The 18,494-nt window shown below is 31.4% G+C and overlaps 3 protein-coding genes across 7 annotated transcripts; all 3 read left to right on the top strand.

Annotated features, from left to right (window-relative positions):
- Window positions 1-889: 889 nt before the first annotated feature.
- LOC112719718 (probable isoprenylcysteine alpha-carbonyl methylesterase ICMEL1) lies at window positions 890-5,808 on the top strand. 2 transcript variants are annotated; one of them, XM_072206258.1, is made up of 11 exons: window positions 890-1,752; window positions 2,722-2,793; window positions 2,907-2,976; window positions 3,075-3,155; window positions 3,321-3,395; window positions 3,767-3,868; window positions 4,048-4,188; window positions 4,412-4,477; window positions 4,577-4,720; window positions 5,033-5,123; window positions 5,241-5,808. In XM_072206258.1, the coding sequence occupies exons 2-11, from the start codon at window positions 2,769-2,771 to the stop codon at window positions 5,400-5,402; spliced, it is 957 nt and encodes a 318-aa protein (XP_072062359.1). In that variant the 5' UTR covers window positions 890-1,752; window positions 2,722-2,768; the 3' UTR covers window positions 5,403-5,808. The 2 variants fall into 2 exon arrangements, with proteins under 2 accessions (XP_072062359.1, XP_025626173.1); XM_025770388.3 differs by having other exon boundaries at window positions 904-1,752; window positions 2,717-2,793.
- A 2,976-nt stretch (window positions 5,809-8,784) lies between these two features.
- LOC112719717 (non-specific lipid transfer protein GPI-anchored 15) lies at window positions 8,785-11,487 on the top strand. The gene is made up of 2 exons (XM_025770387.2): window positions 8,785-9,188; window positions 11,176-11,487. The coding sequence occupies exons 1-2, from the start codon at window positions 8,840-8,842 to the stop codon at window positions 11,190-11,192; spliced, it is 366 nt and encodes a 121-aa protein (XP_025626172.1). The 5' UTR covers window positions 8,785-8,839; the 3' UTR covers window positions 11,193-11,487.
- Window positions 11,488-12,653: 1,166 nt separating this feature from the next.
- Window positions 12,654-17,820, top strand: LOC112719716 (uncharacterized). 4 transcript variants are annotated; one of them, XM_025770386.3, is made up of 11 exons: window positions 12,681-12,943; window positions 14,051-14,183; window positions 14,290-14,422; window positions 14,550-14,678; window positions 15,470-15,560; window positions 15,735-15,802; window positions 16,251-16,323; window positions 16,796-16,917; window positions 16,997-17,098; window positions 17,262-17,361; window positions 17,498-17,820. In XM_025770386.3, the coding sequence occupies exons 5-11, from the start codon at window positions 15,477-15,479 to the stop codon at window positions 17,672-17,674; spliced, it is 726 nt and encodes a 241-aa protein (XP_025626171.1). In that variant the 5' UTR covers window positions 12,681-12,943; window positions 14,051-14,183; window positions 14,290-14,422; window positions 14,550-14,678; window positions 15,470-15,476; the 3' UTR covers window positions 17,675-17,820. The 4 variants fall into 4 exon arrangements, with proteins under 4 accessions (XP_025626170.1, XP_025626169.1, XP_025626168.1 ...); XM_025770385.3 differs by lacking the exon at window positions 14,051-14,183 and having other exon boundaries at window positions 12,654-12,943; XM_025770384.3 differs by lacking the exons at window positions 14,051-14,183; window positions 14,290-14,422 and having other exon boundaries at window positions 12,654-12,943.
- The last annotated feature ends 674 nt before the right edge of the window (window positions 17,821-18,494 follow it).

Raw genomic sequence — 18,494 nt, 5'->3', positions numbered from 1 at the left:
TTTAAAACAACATAAAAATTACAAGACATCAAAGTTGAAAAAGAATAATTCAACCACATAATAAGAAGCTTTTAAGTAAAAAATTGAAATAGTCATCAACTAATGCAAACATCATATAAATTGATATTTGTGTAATTTTTTAGAATTTCCAATACATCCTATTTTACAATTTCTAGAATATTAAAGGAGAAGAAATTATTAACGCAATTTTTTTAATAAAAAAAATAAAGTATATTTTTTGTTCCTGAAATTTGATAAAAGTTTTAAAAATATTCCTAAGGTTTATTTTGTTTTAATTTTATCCCAAAAGTTTTCGATTTGCATCAAATATACTCATAACAGCTAATTTTTCAAAAAATTTAAGACCAATTTAACAACAATTTCATAAGAACAACTCTCAATACAAGCAAATCAAGCATAATTTTTATATATTATTGTTAAATTAATCTTAATTTTTTTAAAAATTTAACCAGTAGGAGTATATTTGATGCAAATAAAAAACTTTTGAGACAAAATTGAAATAAAATAAAATTTAAAAATATTTTTAAATTTTTTTTTAAAATTTTAGGACAAAAAATATATTTTATCCTAAAAAAATGAGACTTGCTACACATACAAGTCTTTTTGACATACAAGTTTATATAAGTTAACCCTAACTTAATAAAATTCATTTTTATAATGCAAGAAAGAAAAAGAAGAATTTTGAATTATACAAAACTTATCAATACATATACACCAAAAATTTTTAAATAATATAATATAAATGACTTGTATAAACTTGTATGTGTAAATAACTTGTATGTGAAGAATAATTCAAAAAAAATTAGAGCTCAAAAATTGGTAGTTATCTGTTACAGTTGTCTTTTACTCAAAAACTTAAGTGGACCCCACATTTGCAGCTATGAAATCCAATCAACAAAGTAAGCACCTTCTTCTTCCTTCTTCATTCTTCTGAATCCCCAATTTCCCAGAACCCTAAAATTTCTCTCTCAATTTCACAACCCAACTGTCCCAATTAACAGTTGTCCCAACTTCCTCTTATCCTCAAAATTCCATATTCTCTGTTTTTTGGTGACTAAAAAAGTAAAAACCCTTCTTTTTAAATTATTATTATTATTATTATTCCCAAATCGAACCAAACAAAATTTCAAAAAATAAACCCTCCAAAAATAGAAAAGACAAAGCCAAAAAAATAAAAATGGCATCTAAGACGCTTCTTCCGATATCTATGAAGAACAAAAGGGGTGCAATTGCTTTGGATCATTCACCTCCATTTTCCATTTCTTCAATTCCAAGTCGCACTCATTCTTCTTCTTCTTCTTCTTCTTCATCTGTTAATGCAACAACAATAATGGTGGTGAAAGGAATTGAAACCGATGACGCTTCTGCAAGGCTCCTTCAACGTTCTTCATCAGCATCTTCTTCTTCTTCTTTAGATGACGTCACCAACGTAAAGACCGTTATGCCCTCCAAGCCAAACATTCCAAAGGCGTCGAGCTTCAACAACGGTGGTCAGAAGAGGAGAAGGCGCAATGCGAGTGAGGATTCGTTTCCTTCGATCTCCGATGGTGGTGGTGGTGGCAATGGCAAGGGAAATGGAAATGAAATCAGAACCGTCGATGGTGATCGTCGCGGTGGTGGTGGTGGTGGTAGAAAGTTTTCGTCTTCTTCAATTGGTGAGGAAGTTAGGCATGTTGCATCTGAAACATTTCTATTGACAAGGCTTTTCTTGACGATGCTGGCATACCTTGGGTATGATTCTCAAATCTTAATCTAATCTATTGTTTTGTTTGTGTGTGTTTTTGTTTGGTTATATGTAGAATTTGCATTGAAAAGGACTTGAATTTTGATGAATTGTCTATGGATGTGGTTTATGAGTTGAAGAAATGGCGATAATTTGAAAGAAAAAATGATATAGTAGCTGATCCTGTTGGTCATATGTGGAACTATAAACATCTTAAGTCCAATGATTGAAAGGGATTTAAGATTTTAATGGTTTGTTGGTTGGCATTGTTAATGATAGGATGTGGTGATGGTGACGTTTGATTGATGTAGATAGGTTTCCCTTGGTGAGAAAAGCCATTGTGCTTGTTTCTCTGTTATATGTTGCAATTGCTATCTAAAGGGTATGGAATTATATCACTAAATGTGTGTCCATGTCAATGAATTGATCTAGTGGATTTGTGTCCATGTGTTGAACAAAAAATCAAAAAAGAAAAAGGAAAATTGGCATGATGTTTAAGCATTTTGTCTCCATGATTTGGGAGTTTGTATACTTGGAAGCATATATGCAGGAAAACTGAGATTTGGAACTGTGAGATTTCCATAAGCATAAGTTTTCGAGGCTTGTATTATCATATGGAGTACCAAGGCAGAACTAGAGTATTGATTAGCGTTATAAACTTTTTATAATTTGCATGATTGGTTTTTGTCTTGTTCGCTTATTTTCAGTAGGTTATGGTATTCATAAGTTCACACTTCACAGGTTCTGCTTAGAATGAGTGATTATTGTGCAGTTCCATTGACTTAGTAGTTCATACTTGTTAGGAATTATAATATTGTGAATTGATAGCTAACAAGTAATGGTTAAAATGCTAGGTTGAGACTTGAGAGTTTAACTAATTACCTATATTTTGTAATGTTTGTTTGTTTGTTTGACATGGATATTTTAAAATAACAAGTTTTCGATGCATTCTGATTTGCTATTTTTATTCAGGATAGGCTACAAATGGATCATACAATTCCTTGCACTTGGTTGTTATGCAGTTATGATTTTCCCAGGAGTTATTCAAGGTTTAAATTCAGTAATATATATATATATATATGTTCAGATTCTTGTTTGAATGCATTAGTATCTCTCATAATGATCATCATTGGAGCATAAGTGTTTTTTCTTTTGTTTTTAGTTGGTTATTACTATTTCTTCTCCAGTCAGATACGCAGAAGCATTGTATACGGAGATAAACCACGAAATCGGTATGCTATATTTATACTCCCCCCCCCCCCCTCTCTTGCATTTGTAAATTTCGATAAGTGATGTAACTTTTATTAATTATTTTTATTATCTTTTACAGGCTTGACTTGTATTTACCAAAAAATAGCAATGGTCCAAAACCAGTTGTCGCATTTATTACTGGTGGAGCCTGGATTATTGGGTATGTGATGTTCATGCTTCATTTAAATATTGGCTAAACTGTTTAATCTCTAAGTTATTGAATTCTACTAATTTTATGGTTTCTTTTTGGAAGGGTTCATGTGTTTAAATTGTTATATACACCAACTCGTTTCTTTCAAGTTTTGATGTTCTTGTACTTTTGCAGCTACAAAGCATGGGGTTCTCTTCTAGGAAAACAGTTATCAGAGAGAGATATCATTGTGGCATGCATTGATTACAGGTGATGGATTAATCTTTCGAAGTTATCTCCTTCTTTTCCATTTCTTTTTTCTTTTCCAGTAATGCAGTTGCTTTAATGGCTACTAATTTATCATACATTATCCAATGATTCAATAGTTTTTTCATGATATACCAAGATTCTGTAGGACCTGCTATAACTTGGTATTAATTGTAGAACATTGTGTGTTATTCATTATGATGAAAATAATTGGCCTTTCCGGAAATTAGTTATATGCTTGTAATGGTTCCTGAATTCTGTGTGAACTCTATTGTTCTTCTTTTTGGAGAAACTATGTTACACCTTAACACAACATCATGCTTGCTTTCTTCATTCTTCCTGTTTCACTGTTACATATATCGTTTTACTTGCAGAAATTTTCCTCAGGGAACCATGAGCGATATGCTAGCCGATGCTTCCGAAGGAATCTCATTTGTGTGCAATCACATTGCAGAATATGGTGGTGACCCTAGCAGGTTAGTGATAAATATCTTAAATTCCAAAGTTCGTTCATTAGTCAAAGTCACTGGATTGGTTCCGGCAACTCTTGAGGGTTGAGGCACTTCTCCTTAGCGAGTTGTATGCTTTATGCTATATAATTTACCTAATGGCATAAATGGTTAAATGCATTTTTCATGGCTCTTTTTCTGTATAGAATTTACCTAATGGGGCAATCAGCTGGGGCGCATATTGCCGCATGTGCGATTGTGGAGCAGGCAATCAAAGAGGCCGCCAAAGAAGAGGGTATTTCCTGGAGTCTTTCTCGGATTAAGGCTTATTTTGGATTGTCCGGCGGGTATGTACTTTTATAAAATCATTATTATAAACAAAGATTAGTGTTTGTCATTCATCAACACAGCACACTATGTCGAATCATTGTTGGCTTCATATTATTCATTGTCTTATTCAGTCCTTTCTTCCTTCCCTCTGCTTAAACGCCATGATCTTCAACAAATTCAGTACTAAGATTTGCATCATTTATCTTTTTTGTTTATTTTTTATTTTCTACATCTAAACAGGTATAATGTGTTTAATCTGGTAGATCATTTCCATAACAGAGGTCTTTATCGATCCATATTTTTAAGGTATGTACTTAATTAGTTTTCAAGTGTGTTAAAATGTTTAACATGAACCCCTCTGCTTTTGTTATGTTAGAGATTCAGATGATGCCTTTTATATTGCAGCATAATGGAAGGAGAGGAAGGCCTACGACGCTTTTCACCAGAAGTAATGGTTCAAGATCCAAACATGGCAAATGCTGTTTCTCTGCTACCTCCTATTGTTCTTTTTCATGGCACTGGAGATTATTCGATACCATCAGATGCCAGGTTTGAGCTTGAGCCTTTTTCAAGAGGTGTTTTAAGTTTGCGAGCTATTAGAGACATACAAATTCAACGGCGACCATCGAATTTGCGGGATATGCTATATGTTACAACTCTTTATTATGTTTGATAACGGACTAATTCGATCGAATTAAAAGAATTGTAATTCTGTATGAAGCTCATTTAAAAGAAAAAGCTAAAAATTGATTTTCGGGCAAAATAAGATGATCCATACACACCCTTAATCACTACTTGTTTGCTTCTTTTGAGTTATGAAATTGAGTATTTTCTTTCTGAATTTGCTATTGTTTTTCACAGTACATCATTTGCTGAAACTCTTAAAAAACTTGGAGTCAAAGCTGAAGCAATTCTCTATGAAGGGAAGACTCATACAGATGTGTTTCTTCAGGTAACTGACTGGTCGAGTCCACCTTTCGGCATTTTCATAGACAAGCTTTGCCAAGTATTTACCTTCAGTTTCCAAGACAACCATTTATGTGATCTACTTCTGATCTGTACCTTTCAGGATCCGATGAGAGGTGGCACGGATGCTATGTTCGAAGATCTAGTCAGCTACATTCATGCTAACGATCCTGATGCGCGCGCCAAAGATGCCTTGGCTCCTCCAAGGAGACGCCTCGTACCCGAATTCATGTTGAAATTGGCTCATATTGTTAGTCCTTTCTAGCTAGCAAACATTCATTCGTTTAGTTTGTGTTTTCATTTTTTATTTTTATTTCTAATGTTTCCTGTTTTCAGGATTTTGTGAAGGAAAAAAAATGATTGTTTTCTGTTTTCACCTCTTGTTTTCTCTTTTTTCTTCACAAAATTCTAAAAGCAGAAAATATTAAAAATAAAAATAGAAAACGAAAACGCAAGCCGAATGCACAACTTCCATAGTTGATTTTGTTCTCCCTTCTTTTGTAAATAACCATTGTTATGACAACCTAGGTTGTTTCTCAATTAGATAGGATTAGCTCCCTATTGGTTTCAAGATTATTGAAACCCCCAAATATGAAATAGTTGAGGGAAGATTTCTATAATTCTATCTTGTATCTTTAATCCAAACCATAGTTATCATTTTGAGGATTTAATATTTTGTTTCACTAACTGAATCAAATCTTTGAAGTGTTGTGTCTACTCATACCCTAATTTGAATAATGTTTTTTGATTTGTAATATATTATCATGCAAATTAAAAGAGCCAATGAGCTATTTTTTTTTACATATATGAAGTGAGATATCATATTATATTAACTTAATCTTGTTTAAGTGAAGTTCATATTTCATTTAATGAAAAATATTAAATGAATCATGCATAATATTTTGTAACTAAATTAGAATGATGCAATGACTCCATCATAAGTACCTACATCAATTATCATTCTTCACCTACCAAGATAGCACCTATGAAGAGTTCTAAATCTATAAGGTAGTGTTTGATGGAGAGACAGAGACAGAAAGACTAAGACTAAGAGACAGAGATTAAAATAAATTTTAGTATTTTTTTTTTGGTGTAAAGTGGGAGACAGAAATTGAAACAATAATGAAACTCTAATTTAATTTGTATAAAGAGTAAAATTGGAATTAATTAATTGAAATGTGGATATTTTAGGTATAAAATGTTATTAAATTTTCAATCTCCATTTCTAAAAATTTTAGTCCCCTGTTTCCCTATTTTTTGGAGGTATTGGAGGTATTGAACTAACAAACATGATACTGAGTCACAATCTCTCTGTCTCTATCTCAATACCGCAAAACAAACGCTACCTAAGCAACAAGCAACTTGAATGATAAAATAAAATCATCGAATATAATGTTTTTGGCAACTGAGATGAAATTGTGACAAATCAGCAACCAAAATAATAATTAAAAAAAGAGGGGGGTGGAGGAGAGAATATCATTTAGTAATTGTTATAGAATGTATATTAGCCTTTCAATTGTTGAATTATATATTAATATTTTGACTATTATATTCATTTTCTGTTAAAGAAAAGAAAGTATGGACGTTGCTAGGAGTTTATGCAATTAATTTTGATTTTTTTTTATTTTTGAAATACCTTGTTGGATTGAAATATTGAATTATTGCAAAATGTTTAAATGCAATCTATATCATATTACTTTTTTAATTAAATAAGTGTTTTTTTTTTTGTGAAAAATAAAAAATATTGAATTTCAATTAAGATTGAAATGTGTTATAATCAACCTCTAAGCCAATTAATTTCAAATTAATGATCTTATTTGGCTTATGACAAAATTGCACTATTGAAATTTCCAAGCAATATGAGTTCTTTAATTCAATCCCAATCAAATATCATAATTTAGAAACAACAATGCAAAAAACATCATTATTATTGTCTCCTATACCACCTAATTGCTTCCAATGCAATCAATGGCATAGAGCACTAAAAAATGTAACAAAAGATTAAAAAAAAGCATAGCTTCACCAATAAATTTTGTTGATCTTTTTTTGTTTCTACCCTTAGCATAGTGAGTCACTCATGCAAACAAAACCACGTGTACTTGTTTTATATGCTAAGCATGCATAGTGGAGCAAATTATGAGGCTACCAACAGTGCATCAAAGTTTTAGCCTTGCCAACTTCTTTTCCCATGTTCACATTAGGTATTTTCTAGGGTGAGTACGGGTAGCGGGTATTCGATTACTCATTCGAATTCGAACCGAATTAATTAAATTGATTCTAGAACCAACGGGTAATTGGATCTGATCTGAACCAAATCAATGGCTCTTTATAGTAATTGGTTCAGGTATCGATTTTGGGAGTGTAAAATTCGAACCAACCCGTAGACCCGACCATGTATTAATTAAATAAAAAAATTAAAATATATATGCCTTTTAATGATTTTGAGTTTCATTCTATTGCACTTTTATATTTAACTTTTAATGTGTTTAGTGTTTAATGTATTTTATGTTTAATATGTTTAGTTTTTAATATATTTAGTGTTTAACATGCTTGAATTTTTTTCTATTGATTTTACATGTTTATTGTACTTACATAATTTTTAAGATAAAAATTTCGTTTTTTTTTTTATAAATTTCTGTTTTATCGGATACCCAATTACTCGAACCAAACCAATTCATTTTTAATCGGTTTGCTTTGGTTCGGATATATACACACAAAAATATAAATCCAAACCAAACTAAACCAATTATAATTCAATTGGTTCGATTCTAATTTCACCTTAAACCCGAACCAATCCGACCGTGCTCACCCTAGTATTTTCATTACATCTACACCTCTCTAAGTTCTAAATCTTCCTAATAGAATGAGACATCTTAGGTAATTGATATTAGTATAAGTGGTAAAACCTTGAAGGGATTTAGAAAGTTAGGGAGGATATCTGAAGAAAAAAAGGAAAATTTTTTGTTGTGTCTATTAGGCTGTGTTCGTTTATAAACAGAAGACACTGAAATATAAATACAGAAATATAAAATCGTGTTTGACAAGTAAAATATAAATAAAGATATTATGTCTTAAAACACTAAATTAATATATTTTATATCTTTTCTGATAAAAATAATATAGAGATACTGAACAGTAACATCAACATTAGGGACGGAGGCAAGTGTTGGATAAGGGAGGCAATGGCCTCCCAAATTAAAAATTTTAATGTATAAAAATCATTAATTTTTATATTAGCCTCCTTTAATTTTAATTTTTTTTTCTTCTAAAATTATACTTTTATGTTGGCCCCTCCTAAAAATTACTCTAACTCCGTCCCTGAGTAACACATTATTTTTTTATTTTTTCTTTTATCATCGCTATCAAATTTTTTGTGCTAGACATGAGGAGGGGTGGTTTAAAGCAACTTTTTTCTTATGAAACAAAATTCAATACCTTGTCTTTATTTGATGCAATCTATATATCACACTCTATAAGCTAAGATATGCTGAATTGCTCATTGTGTGAACATTCTAGCTAAGATAGCAATGGACTTTATGATTATATATGTTGAATATCATATATTCAAAAATCACAACCACCCCACTAGTGCAAAATTAGGCCCCATTTAAACCCTTTAACTACACTATATATACATGCTTCTCCTAAGCCTCAATTCAATGTACTAATATCAAACTAAGCTATATACTATATATTGAAATTATGGAGTCATCAATGATTAGTAGAGCTACAATTGTGACATTGATGGTGTTGTTATTAACATCAAATAATTATAAGAATGTAGAGAGTGCTGGAGAGTGTGGAAGGACACCAATAGGGTCAGCAGCTGCAAGCTTAAGTCCTTGTTTGGGTGCAACAAAAGATGTAAGGGCAAAAGTGCCACCAGCATGTTGTGCTAGGGTTTCTGCTTTGCTTAGAACCTCTCCAAGATGTCTTTGTGCTGTGCTCTTGTCACCATTGGCCAAACAGGCTAAGATCAACCCTGCCACTGCCATTACTGTCCCTAAGAGGTGCAACATTAGGAACAGGCCTGTTGGAAAGAAATGTGGAAGTAAGTTTTTTTTTTTTTTTTAATTTGATGAAATTTATTAATGAAATTCAATGAATTTTTTTAATTTTATTTTTGAAAATATATTGACTTTTTTAGAAATTTTGATATGAGAAACTTTTCGGAGTCAGTAATTTTTAATATTTTTTATCATCATCATTTGATTAGTATAAATACTAAATGGGTAAAATATATCTTTTGTCTTCGAAGTTTGGCAAAAGTTTTAAAAATATCTATAAGTTTTATTTTGTTTTAATTTTGTCCCAAAAGTTTTCGATTTGCATTAAATATACCCTCGGGGGCTAAAAAATATATGAAAATTGTGCTTGATTTACTTGTGTTGAGGGGTTGTTCTTATGAAATTGTTGTTGAATCAATTTTAAATTTTTTAAAAAATTAGCCGTCAGGGGTATATTTGATGCAAATCGAAAACTTTTGGGACAAAATTAAAACAAAATAAAATTTAGGGATATTTTTAAAATTTTTGTCAAACTCTAAGGACAAAAAATATATTTTACCCATATTAAATTGTCTATAACAAATCAATTTTATTAATTCATATGTGCAAATTCTGAAAAATGTGAGTGCAAGCTGTATTGATTTATGTGTAAGTTCTGATAAATATAGATGCAAATTATATGCTTTTTTGTGTAAATTAAAATTCCTATAAATATAGGTGTAAATTATTGCTAATTAAGAACTAACAAAAAATGATAATATTTACCGGCTATATAGTATTGCTGTTTTTTATAATAACATATTTGTTACCTTTTTTGTAATTATATTTCATAAAATATAATACTGAACATTATTATTGTATAGATAATATAAAGTTATAAACTCTTATAAAAAAGACTGAGGTGAGATTAATGTTAATTTGATAATATAAAAAGGAATTCCAATAAATTTACAAAATTTTAAGAAAAAATAGTGTATGAATATTCCTAACAATTTGTATGCTGGATCATAATTATGAAATAAATCTTAAACATCTTATTTGGTAGTTTAAATAATAGTCATACATTTTTAGTTGTTATATAGGATGTTGTATGAAACAAAAACTCTGTTACCTATTAATGCTTAATTAATAAGAAAGCATGCATGAAAGCAAGATACTATTACCTATTATTTAATTACATATTTCAGCAGATTAATGATTAAATATATGATTGATATTAATATTATGATATAGCTTTTTACATAAAGTATTGATTTGTTCCACTTGTAAATTACTGTAGTAGCAGAAATTTTGATTTGTTGAATGTGTTGGATTTTCATTATTCTACACAAACATTATATGTAGGGGTAGATGGGTCGATTTGGTTCGGATTTATGGAAAAATTAGAACTAAAATGATTAAAATATAATTGGTTCGATTTGGTTTGGATTTGCATTTTTTTGTACATATACCTGAACCAAACCAAACCGATTAAGAATGGATTGGTTCGGTTCGGATAATTGGGTACCCGATGACTTTGAAATTCATAAAAAAAAAACAAATTTTTATCTTAAAAATTCAACAAGTACAATAAACATGTAACATCAATAAAGATAATCCAAACATGTTAAACACCAAATACATTAAAAACTAAACTCATTTAAATTCAAACATATTAATAATGAATAATCATTGTCTAATGGAAAAAGCCATATATATTTTTTTATTTTTTTATTTAATTATTATATGATCTAGTTCGCGGGTTAGTTCGAGTTCCGCACCCCCAAAACCGATACTCGAACCAATTGGTTTGGTTCAAATTCGAACAGGTAATCAGGTACCCACTATCCGTGCTCACCCTAATTATATGTGTGCAAATTTTACAAGTTGATTTAAAAATTAAAAAAAAAGTAATATACTTATTAACTGTCTGACACTGGCATGAAATAATATATGGGATAGATGCTAATAATTATATATTTTCTGAATACTCATATTGCTTTGGAAAATAATTAAAATAATTAACTAACATATTCTCCTTTTTATTTGCAGGATACACTCTTCCTTAAAAGTAATTATCATCCTGAGAGAGTAATTATTAATATTATATATGATTATATATGCAGTATTTAAAAGACTATAGAGATCAATAATAAGTGGCGTATAATGTCATATATATATGACACTATATCAACTAGAGAGGGTATTATTGCTAAGCCTGAGAGTATTTGTATTACATGGTTGGATGTTTAATTTGTCTTGTTTGTTATAATTAATATGTAATGTTTAGTATTTACTGGTATCTTATTGGAAAATGTTATATATGTACCATTTCTTCGAATAAATTAAATTTATATTGCATAAGTTTTTTTTTTCTTTTATTTATTGAACTTCCATTAGTTAATTTTTTACTCCCCTAAATAAGTATAATTTGAGCTAATATTTAATTTGATTTTTAAATTTACATACAAATTTTAATTCTTAAAATTTTAATTATTTTTATTTAATTTTAAAATTTTACAAATTCACATTTATATATAAGATAATCTTTAACATATAAATATTAATGGAGTACAAATATAAACGGTTGGATATCACACTAAAACTTATAAAATTATGCAGTCTTAATTTTGGTATTTAAATACCCAAAAACAGTCTCCTATTATTTGTTTTGGGAGGAAATATTTTAATAAACATAATTTTTTATGTTGTTTTGGGACTATTTGAATGCGAACTAAAATGATATTTTATAGAGTTCAACATGATATTTGACTGTTTACGTCAGCGTTCCATTAACGTTTGTTATCAAAAGTTGTTTTAAGGACTGATATATGTTTGTAAAATTTGGGGACTAAAGAAAAGCAATTGAAATTTTAAGAATTAAATTGAAACTGGCTGGGAACAAATTAAGAGTTTATTTGGAAGGCTAGGAATTATAATTCACTCAAGAGTTGAATTTTTTTCTTGTTTCGGAACAATTAAAAATGGGAATTAGATCTTCTCACATTTTTTTCTCACTTGAGAGCATAAAGTACGATCTCTCATTATTAATTTTATAAGTCAGACAAAAAAAATATAAAAGAAAAATTTTTAAAAGGTCTTAAATCACGTTTTACTCCCTCAGTTGAAAAAATAATTGAGAGGATCTACTCTCCTAAAAATAAATTATTTAAATTCATTTGAAAATTCTAATTTTTATTGTTCCTTCATTTGTAAATCAAACCAAAAAGGGTTTGATTTTTAAATCAATTCTCACACTCTTCAAACTTGAATTCCATTCTATTAATCATAGTTCTGAAAACTAAACTAGATTGACTGGTTCAACTAAATTAACCGAAAATAGATTACTAAACCGATTTGATTAGGCTCATAAATCGTCTGACAAAAAATCGGTCAAAGAATCGATTGAACCGAAAGTTAACCGATGAACCGTCAGAACCGGCCAGATCTTAAAAAAGATTTCCGGTTTGATGTTCTCCTCCAAACGGCGCCGTTTACACCTTTTGAAAAAAAAAAAACAAAAAAAACTTAATCCCCAACGCATCCCCCCAGCTCCAGCCCCACTCCTCTGTCCTCTCCTCTCTGAAACTGAAAACAAAAGGGGAAATTGAAAATTGAAAGAACAAAGAACCCTAGCCCCGCAGCCCCGCAGGCGTCGCCTGTAGAGCCTCCATCGCCGTCCTAGGAAGTTGTGTTGCCGTCGTAGGTAGCTCCCTCGCCGTCGTGTGGAAGCTCTGTGGCCGTCGTCGTCTCCTCTGTTCGAGCACTCTCTCTCTCTGTTCGCCGGTGTCGCGGTCACTCCCCTTCCTCTTCGCCGCCGGTAAGCACTGTGACTTGGAATTATTTTTGCTCCCAACGTTCTGATTAACTCAATATGCTTCGTGATGCTGCATTGTCTTTGATAATGCCAAGTTTCTTCAATATTATATGGATTCATTCAGTGTGTGTTGTAATTGCTACTGCACATGCTACGTATTCTAAGGTTCTTTATCACAATCTAATGTAATTTCAACTAATCATGATTCAACTCTCCCGATCATAAATCTTGGATATAATTTTTAGGACAGCATCGCAGTCTAATCTAAACATATTCTAAGGTTTTTTATCACATGAAATGGTATTCCATCACTCATACAAAAATAAACTATATATATATCCAAGATTACTACCCTGTACGTAGTCTATGTCATCCCTCCTATTTCCATAGTCAACCATCGCCCTATTCAATCAATGCAAAGAAAGGTCCACTCTCATCTCAAACCCTGGACCCAGGCAAGAGGTTCTTAAACATAAGGAAATGTAGTTTTCTGCACTATAATCTCCATGTTGCATAATAGATAAACTTTCCATTTACTAAACTATTGTCCCGATGGCGAGAAGCTCCTTTCAAAGGAAGGAGGCAAATAGCATATAAGGCCTGCTTGATTGCTTTCACCTTCCTATGTTCAAAAAAGAAGAAGAGCCTTTCTCACTGCCATAATTCAAAGCATTTTCATTTTCTTCCTCTCCGATTAGTCTCAGCTGCATATCCATAGGCCCTAATCTAGCGCTTGATTTCGTACAGATTCGCAATTTCGCATAAACAAATTAGTTAGGGAGGACCAAAACAAGCAATTATTATTTATTAGTAACCTTTGAAGTCCCACATGGACTAATGCAGCACAGAACCCAATGTTTATAGGAATTCTGATAGGATTGTTCAATCGCCGAGTTGGGTAGCGCTAACTTGTAACCCGAGTGGGGGCACTAAGGTGATGGAACATGGTTGGCTATGCTTGGTTGGGTTGGTGGCTGCACCATGCTGGCTTGCCCACTCCAAGTTGAGAGTTGAGTCATGATTAGTTGAAAACTTGTTTGTTAATATTTCTTTTGATAGTAGAACATTATGTGGCAACACAGAACCCAATATTTATAGGAATTCTGACAGGATTGTTTAATCGCCGAGTTGGGTAACACTAACTTGTAACCCGAATGGGGGCACTAAGGTGATGGAACATGGTTGGCAATGCTTGGTTGGGTTGGTGGCTGCACCATGCTGGCTTGCCTACTCCAAGTTGAGAGTTGAGTCATGATTAGTTGAAAACTTGTTTGTTAATGTTTCTTTTGATAGTAGAACATTATGTGGCAGCACAGAACCCAATGTTTATAGGAATTCTGACATGACAGGATTGTTTAATCACCGAGTTGGGTAGCGCTAACTTGTGATCCGAGTGGGGGCACTAAGGTGATAGAACATGGTTGGCTATGCTTGGTTGGGTTGGTGGCTGCACCATGCTGGCTTGCCCACTCCAAGTTGAGAGTTGAGTCATGATTAGTTGAAAACTTGTTTGTTAATGTTTCTTTTTGATAGTAAAACATTATGTGTTTGTCACTATGTGCATTTTAGTTGTTTTTGTTAATGTTTCTTTTGTTGAAGTTCCCCGCAGGAGACGTTCCATTCCAGATCTAAGCCACCATCACTGGAATCGCATTCATTCACCCAACACTGATGAATCCGCTGCTGCTGTCTTTAACAATTTGAAACCCTAAAGACGCAACATCGACTTCCTCTCACGGTTTGTTGAGAATTGAATTGATTTTTCATTAGTATTCTGTTTCATTTGTTGTGATTTTGAAACTATTTATTTACTGCACATAAGGTGTTTGCGTTATTGTCTCTGAGTCTGATATTTGTTCTGAATGCATCTTTGAGCAAGGTAGAGAAAATAGGAAAAGTATACTAAACATGAAAACATGAAAACGTAGCAAGATTTTAAATAGGAAAATCGCCTTATCCAGCTAAATTTTGTAAAATCCGTTGATTCGTTTAAAATCATAATACTAGAAGATTTTAAGAGTTAAATCAAGAATCTAGCTAGTATATCTTTGAGATAAACTACAGCCCATGAATTGTCAAACTGTAAAATCTCATCATTTTGGAAGTGGGTTTTCCTTCAAATTTGTGTTTTGAAACCTTTTTTGCAAACTAGATTTTGTAGAAACCCTCAATTTATGTGGGTGTTGTTCTGTCTTGTGTAAAGGAGATTTTTTATTATGTCATTAGAAGGCTTGTAGAAATTCCAATAAGAGTAATAGATAAGTGTAAGAACATCCTGAGATAGTCATGTTGAAATTATTTCAATGCAGTGATTTATATGTATTTTGTGCAAAGCTTTATGTTGAAATTATATGCGAGTGTGAGTGATAGGAACAAATTTAGACGATTAGATCTTGCATGAATGACCAAGAAAGCTATATGTACAACCCTAGTCTAAGATCTGAGCTATTTTACTTGAAGAACGTGGAGGATTGAAATTCTAGAATTTTTTGGTGAAGGTAATTTTGTTTGTGTACTAAAATGCTACAGGATTTTCATGGGAATCAGTAAAACGGAAGTTAACCTGAGGAGGTTGCTTGCAGCTGCACCTCAGCAACAAAACCAGGCAAAACTCGTTCATGTAAGTTTGAAGGAAATAAGGCTCCACTCTTTAATTTTACTAATATTGAGGTTGTGTTTATCTCAGTAAGCTTATAAGTTGTAATTGTCTTTAGTTTTCTTGAAATATACTTTTAGTTTCTTGCTGACTCTGGAAAGTGGTAAAATGTAAAATGATCATTTGTTGACTTTGCAGTATGTAGCTACCTTGCGGGAACAATTGGAACAATTGGCTGAAGAGAAGACACCAGAAGGCTTACCGAGGTAATGCACTACATTTGCTTTGCAATTTCTTATACTTAGAGTCTTAGACATAAGTGAGACAAAGTAACTTCATTGTCTATTCATAAGTCAGAACATCATTTTTACCCCTTTCATGTCCTTCACTTGGGTTTAAATATAGGAATACCAGAACTTGCTGAAATTCTAAGGATTAGATGGAAGGAGACTAGATATAATATATTTAGTATTCAATACTTCTTTCTTTACTAATATTCATGATCAAGAATGAGTGTGGCCCAATATTGTGCCTAACATAATAAGACGCCTTATACAATAGTAATCTAAATGACTCACATTGAACATTATTTATGTTTAAAAGTAAAACTGGTAATTTATTATTAATAAAAGCTACTATATTCCTGATACATTTATGTGTTCCTTTTACTGAATATTTGTGGATTAGTGTTTGTGTCTGACTCTGGTCATGCAGGATTTCAAAGGCTACAATAAATGAATATTCAGTGAAGATTGAGGCCATTGCATCCAAACTGGTTAACTCTGAGGTGTGTATTTCTAATCTCTTATTTTACTTCAGGGAGATATTGGAATGAAAAAATCTTGGACGCTACCTATTAAATTCCTTTTTGTGTTCCAACAAAAGATGGAAATTCAAACTATATGAAGATGGAATTTACGCATTTGAATTTTTGATAAAGAAAGGAATTCTCATTTTCACTTTGGTTCTAATTTCTAAATTTCTGAATAATTTAACTATGCTCTATAATTACTACCTACTCAACTAAATAAACACCAAGGGCTTTTTTGAACAATGGTGAAAATCAAAATACATAGTATGTGAAAAGTGTATATAAACACTTCATTGCTTGAATTTCATCACTTGGTTGGAATGAATCATGTGGCAGCAAAATGAGCTCCTTTTGATTTGTTTACCATTCTTCTGTATATCCTATTTTAACTTGGTGGAATAGGCAGATTGTCATATTAACCACTTGACGTTGCTACTCTTTTACTCAGCCTGATGTACAAGAATCTGATAACAACTTTGAAAGGACCACTGATAAAGAAAACCGCTCTGAAATAGAGGCCAAAAAGCAAATTCCTCTTTCTCCTTCTTCTGGATTAAGAAGAAGATCTGTGTAAGCCCCACAGTGCCTTCTTGCAGCCATATATGTTTGTAGGTTGTTTTATTGTTACTTATCTTTATTCATCAAACAGACCTGCCCCAAGTTCTGAAGATAGACCACATGAGCCTGCCGAGACTGGTCACTCACCTGTAAAATTGGATGCCGCGGCTCATGCACACATTGAAAAGCACAGGTATTGCTTAATTGGGTTGTAATTTAAAATTTATGTTATGTTGGATTTTGGTATTGCGGTTTGGGGAGTCCATAACCTTTACACCTTTTCACTCAAAGTCTATGTTATATTGTTGTATATTCCTATTATTTTTTTAAATTAATCTTCCTTTTATTCTTTGCAGAAAGTTGCAAGAGGATTTGACTGATGAGATGGTTGTGCTGGCAAAGCAACTCAAAGAGAGTAGCCTTATGATGAATCAATCTCTGCAAAATACTGAAAAGGTCTAATTTTCACATATTCAGTTTAGTCCGAGTTTTATAACCGTTAATTAAATTGATCATTTTCTCACCAATCTAGTTAACAGAATGCTGCCATTGCATATAGTTGATGTATTATTGTTTGTGGTTTGGGTTGCAGATACTCGACTCGACTGAGAAAGCCATCGAGCATAGCTTGGCAAGCACCGGCCGCGCCAATGTGCGAGCAACAGCAATATTCTCAGAGAGTTCCAAGACTTCTTGCTTCACTTGGCTGCTCCTGTTTGTAATGACTTGTGTATTTGTCATGGTTATACTTCTAATCCGTGTCACTTAATATATGAAAATGACTATACATTATAATTTATACCTTCCCTAAAATGTAAAGTTCCTTTTCTCCGGGACATCATGAACTTATTATATATTTGTACTTGTTAGTCTCTCTGCTTAGTAAATGATTGAACAATGTTTTATTTTTTTAAATATCTCACATATTTGAGTCAATTCAATTTTGGTTTATGATTTTCAGTCAGTTAAACGTTTTGATGTGTTACTATAAAAAATATTTTATATACACTAAAAATTAGGCACTAAATTAATCACTATTTATTTATGTATATTTATACATATTGATTTACATAATTTTTTAATTAAATAATTAGTTACTAAAATAATAAAATACGTCATAATAAAATAATCAAATTTGTGATAGATTGATAGTTAAATTTGTTTATAGTAGTATAATAAAAATGTTTTATGAAATATTAAATATGTATTTTTATACACAATAGTTGATTAATACTTAAGTTTTTGTGTGGATAACATATTTTGTAAATTATCTATTGAAATGTTTTTAACGTAGAACGCCTATAATTCAGGCCAATAATGTATGGAACTAGATTTTTCTTTAAATAATTAGAATTTGGCACGCATTTCGGTACATTTAGATTGAAAAAAAATAAATTTTCTTATTTAAATGAGGAGACAAAAAATATATTATTTGAATATATAAAGGTAAATAGAAAATATAAATATTCTATAGAATCAACATTTTTTTTAATATATAATTTGAGTTAGATATAGGTGTGATTTTAAACCAATTCTCCAATTTTGTGATTAAAAAAAAATTAAAATACTATTTGAATAACCTATATTTT

This window comes from Arachis hypogaea, chromosome 11 (assembly GCF_003086295.3).
Source record: "Arachis hypogaea cultivar Tifrunner chromosome 11, arahy.Tifrunner.gnm2.J5K5, whole genome shotgun sequence".
NCBI classification, from domain to species: Eukaryota; Viridiplantae; Streptophyta; class Magnoliopsida; order Fabales; family Fabaceae; genus Arachis; species Arachis hypogaea.
The sequence above is the reverse complement of the archived record's forward strand: the minus strand, read 5'-3'. Positions and strand labels throughout refer to the sequence as shown.